General features: G+C 40.7%; 1 protein-coding gene across 1 annotated transcript in view; it reads left to right on the top strand.

The window, feature by feature from the left end:
* fam20ca (FAM20C golgi associated secretory pathway kinase a) overlaps positions 1 to 9,505 on the top strand; it is a 47,417-nt gene extending 37,912 nt beyond the window's left edge. Inside the window, exons 4-10 of the mRNA XM_084926113.1 lie at positions 1,723 to 1,815; positions 4,301 to 4,416; positions 5,796 to 5,976; positions 6,090 to 6,199; positions 6,282 to 6,363; positions 7,171 to 7,230; positions 7,815 to 9,505. Coding sequence (XP_084782239.1) covers positions 1,723 to 1,815; positions 4,301 to 4,416; positions 5,796 to 5,976; positions 6,090 to 6,199; positions 6,282 to 6,363; positions 7,171 to 7,230; positions 7,815 to 8,073 — 901 coding nt within the window. The 3' untranslated portion in view covers positions 8,074 to 9,505. The remainder of the gene's footprint in view (positions 1 to 1,722; positions 1,816 to 4,300; positions 4,417 to 5,795; positions 5,977 to 6,089; positions 6,200 to 6,281; positions 6,364 to 7,170; positions 7,231 to 7,814) is intronic.
* The last annotated feature ends 4,034 nt before the right edge of the window (positions 9,506 to 13,539 follow it).

Genomic DNA, 13,539 nt, shown 5'->3' with positions numbered 1-13,539 from the left:
CTGCCCTGTGTTATAGGTTTTCCATCACACACCTACCATAGCCTTTTATCAGAAATGGTTTTGCAACTCGGCGATGAAGTAATACCCAACAGTTGGGTTTATATCACAATCGTTTTTTTACACACGGCGGAAAATGAAACCAGAAGCAGAAATATTATGCATGCTTAAAAAGCTTGGAGCAAAATATATCTGCACGGCTACTGACAGAAGACAAAAGGCTCCCTCGCTGACTGCCGATAGAGCAGAGCAATTTACTGTAGTAAAACTTATCATTTACATCTCGGAAGCGCAGTTTTCTGGATTCCCAAGCTGTGTCCACAAACCTGATTATCTATGATTTTATTTAATCCATATTTAGCCAGGAAAAAGTAAAACTGTTGAGATTAAAAATCTCTTTTACAGTAGTGTAAGTGTATGGATACCCATCCGAACACAGAAACAACCAGAATATACACTTAAGTATAATTAAAAATGAATACTTTTGGAAAAGCAATTGTCTAATGCCAGAAAAAAAGGTAATAATATTATTCCCTTTGGTAATTATAAGTGCATTCAAGTCATTTAAGTCCACCTCAATTGCAAACTATTTAATTGACGTCAGATTGAAATCACAGCGGCTTTCAGTGCGATGACTCACGGGGTCACCTCTTGCTGCTGTTTATTCAGCTCCCTCTCCACTTACACGGTATCTTTTATCCCCCACCCTGCACCCTGAAAATGAAAACACCATTACTCCCCTCCCTCCTCTGGGTTGGAAAGAAAGGATTACAATGGCAGCAATTGATTTATGGGTAAATGGCTGCTTCCCTGAAATGTAAAAGAGAAGGAGGACAGGTCATTTTCTGTTGTCACCGCTTTAGATTTTCAAGAAAATAGAAAGGGTGGAGTGGGGATAATGTGACACTCTGCCCTTAAGTCTGAGAGGAGACGAGAAAAAAAACAAGGCAGGGCAGAGCAGAGCAGAAAGTGTTAGCATTCACAAGTATGTGCATGTGTGGTTTGTGCAAGCAGAGGAGTTATAGCACAGGCTGTTGTCAGGTGCGTCAATGTATGTGCGGTTTGGGAGAAAAACAAAGAAAGTGAGTGAAAGTGGAGCGATAATATTCTTCTCCCAGACGGGTGAGCAGACAGTGAGAGCCAAAGACAAAGACCGGCACAAAGAGGCTTCTAGCATTTCCTGATTCAGATCCATGGCTTGCTTGGCAGAGATTGCGAGTTTTTTGTGTTTGCTGAGAGGAACTAAAGGATGCGAGGGAGAATCTCGTGCAGCTTCCCTTCAGCAGCCTTGTCCACACAGGCTTTACAGTCGTATGAGTCAGATTCTGGCCTAGAAAAGGATGCAGAGGCTTAGATGAGTTTGGCCCTGCAGGAAGCAAAAATCTGATGAAAGTTGGAAAGATTTGCATAGACGGGAAGAGAATGTCACGAATCAAAAGGCTGCATAATTCAAATTAAAACACATCTGATTCATAAAATGACATGTTTATAAGATCACCCTCCTGATGAATTATCTTGAAAAGAAATGAAAGCAGGGGTTGATTTTTTGTCGTTCAGAATTTTTAATGCACATCGTCATGTTCCTAAGCAAAAAGTAATTATATATATATAAAATATATGTGTGTGTGTACACACATATATATATGCAAGGAAATCACATTAAAAAAGCAACTGCTTTGATTTCTCCTGCTGATGCGGTGCTTTATGCTGTGTTTTATCTTTCAGGCAGACGCGGGAGCAGGAAACGCCTCCAGATTTCTTCTATTTCTCCGACTTCGAGAGGCACAATGCTGAGATCGCTGCTTTTCATTTGGATCGGTAAGTTTTCCATCTTTTACCACTCAACTATAAAAAAAGAAAAGGAAACATACATGTGGTGCCAGAATGTGACCCATGTGCTTCCCTACTTCGCCCATTTTCTAATCATCCCTCACAGTCTGTTCCAGAAAGAATGACAGGTCACACCGACCGCGACTTTTACCCCATTATAAACCGGAGGTGTGCCATAATGGACTTAAACTGTGAAAATCTGAAAGGGATTAAGTACACGAGGGATTAGATAACACGCCAAAAGCAGGGATCATCTCCTCTAGTTGGTGCTGAGTATATTGATTTCAGCATGATCCCTTGGCTCTGAGGACTTAAGCTGACAAGGTAGAAAAATATATCAAAAGAAGAGCACTCAGATTTGATCATTTGGGATTCTGGGACAGGATGATAAATGGACTACTGGGCATCTTAGGATTTCTTGAGGGTGCGGTAATTATCTGACACATGCTCACAAACACGCGATCTCGCTCTCTTTTAGATGAGATCGCCAACACATGTTCATCTGGGTAGGCAGATAGAGCCAAATAGGAAAATCGCAAACATGCCATTACACCCAGAACGTGGTTATTTGCTGCAGGGAGGTGGTGCCTGTGTTACCCCTAAAGAGCTGTTTGTTTTTAGGTCACATTCACCATGTGGGGCTGCCTGTGAGTTATAGTGCAGCTGCCCGACCACTGCAGCCTCTGGATACCAGACTGAGCTACTACTGTTATATTACTTCATATTGATGCAGAGTAGGAGGTTGTTTGGCCCTGCTAAAACTAGACACTTCTTACAAATTGTACCACCATTGTATCTTGAAGATACTAGGAAAAGTAACTGCTTTCCAGTGATTACTTTCAAACCTCAGGGGGATTTGTCCGCTTGTTCTTTGCCTACTGTCGTGCCATCTGTTTTGCACAATGCATGACTCAAGGGTGTGTAAAAGGTGGAGTGTACACGAATAAAAGCCTGAGTGTGCTCTCACAGAGACTACACACTGGCACACACATGCATGTAGAAGAACAGGTGCTCTTTTGTCATCACGGCCCAAAATGACGGTGCATTTTGTCGCTCCTGAATGCTCTCCTCTGTGGGCTTAAGTTTCGCCAACTCTGTTCCACTGAGCCTGTCTGTGTGTGTCTATCTGCTCCCAGGAGGCTTAGCTTTAGTTTCAAATAGATCAAGATCTATTAGACGGCAAACATATAATGGGAGAGGCTAAACAGGGGTTGAATAGGTGCCTTATGTGACATAATATAAGAAAAGAAGAGATTGAAAGGTGGAGACAGAAAGGAAGAATTGGGCCAAGGAACATAGAACTACCCTGATCTGAATACTGGTGGTGAGAAAAGAACGTGATCATGTGAATGGTCTGTGTATATCTTGTATTGGAAGTTAAATAAAGACAAAAAAGGTGTCAACAGGTTCAAATAAATTGATTTTTTTTTGGTGCCATTCACAGAGGGAAACAGATTGTCCAGTAAAGATGATTAATTTATTGCTACATCTTGAATGCTGAAGTCATAAAAATGATGTCATGTAGTGTAAAATTTAACTGGAAGTCACTAAATATAATATCAAAATACAGAAAAACTCCTGATGTCTCACTTTGCCAGTCTTTATTCATTCACAAATGGACTTGTGTGAAGGGGCAGAGCCATGGAGTGTCTCTCACAACCCTCTGGTCAGCCCCACACAACCACAGGCCCATTAGGGACCTTGTGTATATTCTTAGAACCAGAGTTACATCTAGTAACAACTTTCTAGCTGAACTTTTTTTACAATGGTTTTTACAGCATGTATAACACATTTTAACCACCCATCTCAGTTGTGTTTAAAAACAACTGTCATGAAGTGTTTCTTATTATTATATATTAATATATATGAGTCTGCTTCTACGAGACATACGTAAGCAAACAATACGTGTGAGTGAGCCTTCAGCAGTTTGCCATGGAGAAAGAGAAAGAGTCACACGTTTATGCACACAAGCTGATCCAGACTGGATGAGTTTTATTAAATTATAGTTTTTTCATGTGTTTTATGGCAGCAGTTTATAAATGTTTCCACCTACCTTTTTACTTGATCGAGCACATAGTATTAATCTGCAGAATGACGCCTTCTTACATGAAAATATTTCCTTTTAAGCCTCTGTTGGCGTGCGTGTATCAAAGATAAAGTGCAAGCAGGATAAAAGAGGAAGTTCAAAGCTGTTTGTTAAAACAAAGCAGGTGCTCAACGTTCAGAGCTCTCTTGCTTTGCTGGAAATACTCAGCCCTGCCTGGAGCAGCACAGGAGAATGAGCTGCAGGCTGAAGTTGCTCTGTAGCATCATCTGTTCAGTACAAAGTAAATTTTGTCCGATGGTTTAAAGGCAGTAAAATGTGGACCTAGTCCAATTTGCCACTATAGCAAAATCTGCTTCTGTGCATCATCATTTGTGTTTAAATACTGAATGATTCGCTTTTTCTGCACTTCTTTCTTTTGCTTTATAGGATTCTTGACTTCCGGAGAGTTCCCCCAGTAGCAGGACGACTGGTGAACATGACGAGAGAAATCAGAGACCTGACACGTGATAAGAAGCTGTGGAGGACCTTCTTCATCTCACCAGGTAGAGACTTTGGTCTCTGCAGCTTAGCAGAGAGATGCAGCTACTTGACTGCATCATAAATCCAACTTGGAAACAGCACAGAGCAACCCCAACTCACTGACTTATCTAGTAAGACTTCAGTTAAACTGTAAACTGTAATTTGCAAAGTGGAGTATGGACTTGTAGCTTAGGGTAGTGTCAGTCACTGTGCCCTGGTCTCCTAGTGTGGAAAAAAATAGTCATATAAAGCTATAGCCAGAACTCTCCACATGGTGGCACTGCAAGATAACACACAAACCTCATCAGTGCAGGAATTAGGATGTTTTGGGGTTGTTGTTTTTTTATAGAAACACTCCAGCATCTAATAATAATAAGATCTTGAAAAAGTCAGTTTTTCTGACTTCATTTAAAAAGATAAACTTTCACATTTTCTGTGTTCATCACATGTAAGACAAGTATTACACAACTTTTCTGAGATAGTAAGCTAGGTTTGGAGTACGTGGTTGTAAACGTGCACAAGCAACAGAAACGAATGCAGCCTGGAGAGGAAAAGAAAAGTCAATTCAAGAAATTTCACAAGGAAGACTGAGATGGTGTCAGTGGATCAAGAGCCACCAATTCACAGATGCCTTCCGGAAAGGAGCTATCATAATGAAACTTACAGTGTAAACATAGAGACCTTTGTGTAAAACAGAAATGAGAAATAAGAGGAAACTACATGTACTTCATACGGTCTAGGTTTTAAATACCTATTATAAGTTTCTGGAGCTTGTTCAGGTCTTATGAGGCAAATTAAAGAACCAACACATGTGTACTTCAGATGTTTGGTCACCCAGCAAAATGAAGTGTTTTTGGTTCTGTTTTTTCCTTTAATTTGTCAGTCCCATGTATTTTGGTTATAGTCGATGTTAAGTTCTTTAAAAGTAAATGGTTTAGATTAGAAACCTTTCTTTAGTAACTTCTTTTCAGAAAACTGCATGTAAGGTAAAAAAACAAAAACAAAAAAAAAACATCACACTTAAGTGGCTAAAATCAGAAGTTGTGATGCATTGTGTGTAACGTGTTTAAGATGGATTAATCTGATGTAGTGTAAGAAGTCATTTTCTATTAAACTGCAAAAACGCTTTCTTTTGAAATGTAGAATGATTTATTTCTCCCGTTGTGTTCACTGAACGGCACACACGGATACAGTGAAAGCAATGTGGCAGCCTGTGGTCTAATGCTTATGCTTGTTTACATCCTCTCGGCATGAGGGCGTGAATAAAGTTTTCGCATGTTGTCTTTGATTGTACCGGGGTCAGCGGTTCCTCATCGCCGCCATTAATCATTTTCTCCTCTGTGTCTCCGTGTGAACTAAATCAGCATTTCTAAATCCGTGCCTTCACTTTTTCTTTTGTCAGCCAATAATGTCTGCTTCTATGGTGAATGCTCTTACTACTGCTCCACCGAGCACGCTCTGTGTGGCAAACCGGACCAAATTGAAGGCTCACTCGCAGCCTTCCTCCCAGATCTGAACCTAGCCAAACGCAAGACCTGGAGAAACCCCTGGAGGCGCTCCTACCACAAACGCAAGAAAGCAGAGTAAGAAAACGATACTGAGACACAACATTCATATATGTTTGTGATCACAGTCATGCCTTTAGCCAGTCCAAACATATGAGTCAAGTATTAAGTGATTTTCTGCATATTCACAGGTGGGAGGTGGATCCAGATTACTGTGACGAGGTGAAGCAAACACCCCCGTATGACCGAGGCACTCGACTGCTGGACATCATGGACATGACCATCTTTGACTTCTTAATGGGTAAGAGGAAAACCAAGTAAACATTAAAATGATAAAAAGGTGTATTTGTGAGTCTTCTAATGTGCCATTTCCCCCTGTACAGGTAACATGGATCGCCATCATTATGAAACTTTTGAGAAGTTTGGAAACGACACCTTCATCATTCACCTTGACAATGGAAGAGGGTAAAGATATTCAACTAATTTAAAAGGGGCTGTCTTGGTAACCAGTTTAGGTTTAATCTACTTCGGCACCTAATGGATGAAATCATCATTGTTTTGCTGTTAGTAGCAGATTATAATCAGTAATTAAGATACATTTGCGGTTGTAACTTTGCCCATAAAGTGTGACCAAACAGCAATGCGAGTTTACAGCTTCCAAACCCGACAGTTGTGTATCAGCTCAGGAGCCTAAATATTTTTTCTGGATTCACTGGATCATGAGCAGTGAATAGAATACACGCTGAAGGAGATACAGCACAAGTGCACAAGGGAGTCATCTAAAAACTGGAAGCAGTGGAAGCAATACAGCTCCACCCTCTGTGACTACCTAGGGTGTCTGCAGAGGTAGAGCAGGTCATCCAGTAATTGGAAGGCACCGGTCTGCATACCAAACTATTGTTGAGCAAGATACTGAACCCCCGTTGCTCTCCGGTGGATTCATCAGAGTGTGACTGTTAGATAGAAAGAACTTGGGAATAGAAAATAGTGCTTGTGTGAATGAGGCATGTTGTATAAATTGCTTTGAGTGCTCCAGTAGAGTAGAAAAGCCTATAAGATTTAAATCAAGTATGTTTTGTTTTTATTGTTATGCTACTAGCTGCAGAACTTTGTGACCTTACCACATAATCGTTCTTCTCATTATAGAGTATTTTAAAAACCATTTCAAGAGGACATTTTCACAATTAATAAGGAAATAAACTCTGTTTGTCTAACAAACTAAATCCACTGTTGTGATAATTCATTCTTATTTCTTTATCCCCACACTTGCAGGTTTGGAAAGCACTCTCACGATGAGCTCTCCATCCTGGTACCTCTGAGTCAGTGCTGCAGGTAAGATTTTAGTTAGTTAGTGAATGACAGTCATTTTGATAGGTTCCTTCTCCTCCTAGCTTTAGGACTAAAGGAGGCTGATCGCCCCATCAAACAGTCATATTGTGGATAAAAACAAACAAGTATTAAGGTCAAATCCAGAGATCAACGGTCCCCGTGGAATAAAAGTTCAGTTTCGGACACACCATATGATTTGGTCTAGTGGTACACTGAAACAAATAGGTTCGTTAGTATGAAATAAACTTTTCACTTTTATTTTTCCACAGCATGTTTTTGGGTTTCTTCCTGTTAAAAGGGAGTTCTTCCTTCCCACTGTCACCAAAGTTGTTGCTCACAGGGGGTCATCTCATTGTTGGGGTTTCTCTGTATTACTGTAGGGTCTTTAGAATATTAAGCACCATGAGGAGAGTGCTTTTGTGATTTTGTGCTATATAAATAAAATTCATTTTAATTAAATTGAAAAAAAAGTACTAGTTGGTGGGTTTACTAGATTCATGTGTTTTATGATCATCGTGTTGAACACAAAAAGTTTCTATTTTCTTAAGAGATGGGCAATAACCCTTTTTCTTTTCCACCATTTCAAGGATGAGGAAGTCAACTTACCTGCGTCTCCAGCTGCTGGCCAAAGAGGAGTACCAGCTGAGCTCCATGATGGAGGAGTCGCTGCTGCGTGACCGCCTATCCCCTATTCTAATTCAGCCTCACCTTCAGGCCATGGACCGCAGGCTCCAGCTGGTGCTGCAGGTCGTGGCTGGCTGCATAGAGAAAGAAGGATATGTTAATGTTGTGGAGGAAGATTTAGTTGGGGACACAGCCACCCACAGGGGCCCTGGCCACAGGTAGTGAGTGCGAAGAGCTGACACCAATGGACCGTGGCTGTTCAACTAATGGGATTAGACACACACACAAAAAAAAAAAAAAAAATTCTACTTCTGATATCAAGCTGAATTCAGTGAATTCCAAGACTTGCCATCATTGCCTATATGGAAACTGCTTTTAAGTGTGTTTATATGGAAGAAACTGTCTACAAATACCACAAAAGACTGTCCACACGCAGCACTTTGTATTTGTTAGATACAGATGTATTTTTGTTCTACCAGATGTTGTATGAGACATCAAGGAACCACTGCTGTGTTCCGACTTTGTCCTGTTTGGCCTGAGTATGGAGGGCATCGGTTTGCTTTGTGTGTTTTATTATATTAGAACATAACCAAATGAGAACCTACACTGACTAGGGAATATATGGTCAGACAATAAGCTTTATGAGTTATGACGATGTATGAAAACGTTTCATTTTTGCAAAATGTGTCAGAATTCAGTGTTTTACATTGAATGTTTTCAAGTTTTAAGTCATTCCTGGCACAAACGACAACCAGGAGAATATCAAGTTTTCCAATAATCTATATTTATAAGGTTTTTGTCTTGGCACAAGCTCGACAACATAAGTGCAAGTATTTCACACTGTAGTTCAAACAGTACCTTCACATTGCCTTATTTCAGCTTTGTGTATTTTTTGTCACCCCCTTCCTCCCACGAAAGTTAAGCTTGCACTACGTACAGCACATCACTACAACAGTACGATATTTACCAAAAAACTTCAAATGTTAAGACTCGGCACCACACTGACATGATGGTCACCTACATCAAATGAGCCATTCATGGGGGCAACCTGATGTAACATCACAGTTTCTGTAATGCAGACTTGTTACAGATTTTGTGTCCAAATAGCTCTCAGAGCATCACAAAAGCCTGTTTTTTCCATCCTGGTTTTTCTTCCTGTTGCATTCAGTTGGATAGGAGGATACTTTTGAATTTGGATCCTATTTAAGTTGCCATTGTGTATATTTTTTATGTTTGAAATGATAGGAAAAACCAATCAAGTTGCTGACGTGGGACCAGTAGAATTTTCTCTTTCCTTCTAAGAGTCCTCTGTATTGGCTAACCCAGTATCTGTGCAATGACAGAAATACAGTACTTGAATGTTTTGGGGTTGGCAGTACAGACCGGATTCACAGAGCAACAAAAGTCTGAGTGGCTGATGTCAAGTTTGGAAAACACTTGGCAGGGATAGCGACGTTAAAATGCCAGGGATAGACACGGGGACATCGAAGTCCTTTTTTTGTATTTTCATTGTAAATACCGATAAATACTTTGAAGATCTATCAAGCTGCACTGCACAGTGGTTTGCTTCTGTTTTCTGCTCTTGCATTGTTACTGTGAAGACCTGTTTACTAAATGATTTAAGTGTGCAATAAAAGCAAAAAGTGAGGACAAATCCCTGTGTGTCAAGAGTAGCAATGGTGAAGAGTGCACCATGAAGTGCAGGAGGACGAAGCGGAATGAGCCCTTATTGGCCAACAGCAACAACTATTAGTAAAACTAAACTAAACTCACAAGGAAACATGCAGAAGTAAAACAGCAACATGGAGTGAGCAGCTAACTAACTCAGGTAGCCTAAGCAGAAATCCTAACAGAGGAAAAGACCAGACTATACACAGACACAGGTGGGGACACTTAAAACAGGTATAAACAGTGAGGATGGACCAATCACAAAGGAGGCACATGCAAATAACAAAACAGAAAGTAACCAAAAAGACTGAAAGATCCAAACCAACCGGATACCAGGATCATGAAAGCGTGTGCATGTGTTTGCATGTTTCTGCAGATGTGTGATTTATACTGCTCTTTATTTTACGCATGGGTGGATGTAAATGTGTTTGCCCGTGAGGACTAACATCCTCATAGAAACGAGGCTGGGATTACTCAAGAGTTTCCAGTCAAAACTCCTTCAACCTCTGAATATTAAATGAAAAAACTGCACATTCATCATGGCTGTTTGATCACTTAGCCTTCAAGTTACCAAGTGGTGTCATTTAGGACTCAAGCTATAAGGATATTGCCATATAAATAACTGGCTATTGTGATATTTAAATTTAAAAAAAAAAAACAACAACTTACATTTTTAATGTACGTCTACAAATTGTCATTTTTACTTTTACAGAAATTGGTGTGGCATAGATAACAAAAAGCTGTTCTGGCTCATCTATGAGTCTTTGTTTGTTTGTTTTCTTTGTCATTATATTCTTTGATTTAAATGTAATTCATCATTTCTAATAATGACATTTTAATGTTCGCAGTGAACCACAGCTAACAGACCTCAAATACCAATATTTACTGCTGCAGAAGGCTTGAGGCAAGCTCTAACTAATCATAAAAATGATTGAAAACTATAATTAGAACCATTAGCACATTATAGAATATCTGTCACATGAAGAAAACAGATTGACAAACACAAATAGAACCATTAAAAAATATTAATGGCTCATAAAGTGGAATCATAAATGACCCCACTTGGTCATTTCCATAATATAGGCTGGCAGCTTTAAGGGTGAGCAGAGTCCAGGCTATACACACAACTACAAACAATTCAATTTGCATTTTTGACGGCAGCATTTCACCTACAATTTCCTTTTATCTTTTCTGATACAAGTGGCAACACAATCCAAAAAATAAGTGCACAAGTGTTTGGGATCTGTTGTTCGGGGCATGTTTGTTGTATTTCTTTTTTCATTGAATAACGCACCAAATGTTTTTAATGGGTCACAGGACTGAACTTGAATCTAGATAACCCCTCTCTTACTTACAGGTTCATGCGGCCAGAGTATGTGTAAAGGTTTGGTGCTGAAATAATACAATATATGTCCCAAACCTGAAAATAATGTTCACCAATAATGGGGACTTCACATGTTAGGGGCACTAGGTTTACCCCATACCCAGACAAACTTATGAACTGTCCAGATTTCCATTTTATCTCAGTAAGTCTTAAACGAGACTTGGCACAGATCATGTTGGTATATGTTATGCCAGTTAACCAGATTAATAGTAACAATAACAGAAGGAGGAGTTCTTTATTAGCATCTGACAACTCTTTCAGTCTTTTTGTTGTTCCTCCAGCAGCATTAAAAAAAGTGTAACTGGCGCTAAATTCTAATTATGCTTTGCCTCTCTTTTTTTATGTAAGCTTCAAATAATCTGCAAATCATTGTTTTTCACAGCATCCTAACTTGTTAACCAAAATGTATATAGCTGTATATAACTCTGATGTAATAAAAAAAAAAAAAACTTCCGTTTATTTAAGTCAGACAAACCCTGAACATCACATAATTTTATGTCACGTGTAAATCTCGGCTCAGTCTTTCATTCCATAGAGCCTGATTCTCGGCCTTTCACTTAAACCTTCAGTTAGAGAACGCTTTTAGTCCTTAAAGGCGAGAATATCGAGCTTTGCATTAGTCGTCCGAGCATACACACACATACATGCACATATCCCAGAGCGCTGTTGGTGTTAAAAGGTACTAAATTAATGGTGTGCTTAATAATGGCGACCGAGGCGCTGTCCGTGGTGCTAAAATTACTGCCGGTGTAATCTCAGCAGTGCGGCGAACAGCACCGCGGACAGCGCCTGGTGTTTGTGGGGCAGCGGATGTGCAGCCACACTTTTAGGAGGTGTCACGACTGGAGCCTTCTAGCGGCTGTGAGCTTTATCTCTGGACTTTTCTTTTAGCTGTTGGTGTTTTTAAAAGTCGCAGTCAAAGGCAGATGATGGCTTCCGTGCCCCTTTTTTTCGATGGCTACTTTTGTGCGCCGCTTTCCTGCTTCACATTAAATAAAAGTACACCGATTACTCCCCAGCAGATGGCGCCAGTGGGTAGTTTATCTAATCAGCTCTTCCCGGACACATTTCAATAGGTGGCGCTCGAACCTCGCGTTCACGTTTGAGTTGTTTACATCTGTGTCGTGGAGGTGACGTTATTTGTTGTCCTGGGTTGAGCACGCAGACGGTGATGCGTACACGCGTACATGCGTGCTCGCTGTGCTTGATGAGCTTGGTTTGATTATAGCTTTCGTGACCTTCGCTGTCCCTCAAAGACACAGAGGCTACCAGCATGGGACAGCGTCAGTCGGTTTGAAGGTATAATGACACCCACACACACACACACACACGGTGTCGGCATGACGCCACTCATTTGTTTGTGAAAAGGGTTAAAGGAACAGCTCCCCCCAAAATTAAATATATCCGTTTTCCCTCACTCTGTCCTGTAGTCCTGTTTAACCATCTAGACTGGATTGATGGCAGCAGCCCAGTTTCTCTGCCCTTTCTTGAACAAAATCACGTGATGCTACAAGTGTCAAAATTACATTTGAGGAGGGTCGGAAGCACATGCTTTAAAAAAAGCACTGCACGAGTGAACTATATAAATAATTAAATAATAAAATAAACATCAAAAGAAGACAGATGCAATTTGGGTGATGATGGTGTGTGTGTGTGTGCGTGTGTGTGCGTGTGTGTGTGGGGGAGGGGGGGGGGCGTGAAAAGCTATTTTAGCCATGTTGTTGCAATTAATAGCACTGCCACTAGGCTGGGATTAGACTTTAGACTGACTCGTGTAACTGTAAATAGTTGTCTGTAAAAAAAAAAAAAAAAAAAAAAAAAGAATATCGAGTCTGCGTTTGAAAAGGTCAGATTCTGGGATTTGTTTATTTATTCATGGATGTAAGTATTTATTTAATGAAACATGGCACACACACACACACACACTTCACCATATTACCATTTGCAGTTTACTTGACCAGAGGGAAATAACCTAAACAGAAATAGTTAATGTTCCCTCACTCTCGGCCCCGATGTTGTTTCCCCCTCCACAGCAGGTCACCCCGCTTTCAGAATGGCGGCCTCTCCTGCCTAGTAACAGTATCCAACACCACTGTCCTCCCGTCTCTATGGCAACAGAGAGCCACCCCTTTCCTGTCCTCCTTCCCATTGATCCAAGTTGAGCCAAGGTGTGTGCGTGTGTGTCTATGTGTGTATGGTTGAGTCCTGGATGACCGTGACCCTTGCATCACCCGTGCTTTTCCCCCATCAGTGAACTTGAAGTATGGCCGAGTTGGCATTTCATGAAAACCAAACTTTTGAACTTCTGAAAGGAGGCAAAAAACAATCACAAAACTAAACAAAACGACGATAAACACCATTTAAAAACGCCGATATCCACCCCTGAGATCCACGGCTCAGTGCCGCAGACTGACTTATTATTATAAGCAAAGAGAGCTGCTTCCTCCCAGATATATTTGACTGGTAAACAAACACACCACTCTCCCTTCAAACTGTTCACACAACCCAGCTCGCATGTGTGCGTCAGAGCGTATGGCGAGCTGAGATGAGAGGCGCTTTCAAACGCGGCTTCAGAGGCACTCGTTTCTAACCCCTGTCCATCTCCACTGATGTCAGCGCTGTAGGCAAAATCACGA

Source organism: Perissodus microlepis, chromosome 4 (assembly GCF_051167445.1).
Source record: "Perissodus microlepis isolate ML-2025 ecotype Zambia chromosome 4, ASM5116744v1, whole genome shotgun sequence".
In the NCBI taxonomy this organism is placed as follows: domain Eukaryota; kingdom Metazoa; phylum Chordata; class Actinopteri; order Cichliformes; family Cichlidae; genus Perissodus; species Perissodus microlepis.
Note: the sequence above shows the minus strand (reverse complement) of the source record. Positions and strands in the feature narration are given on the sequence as shown.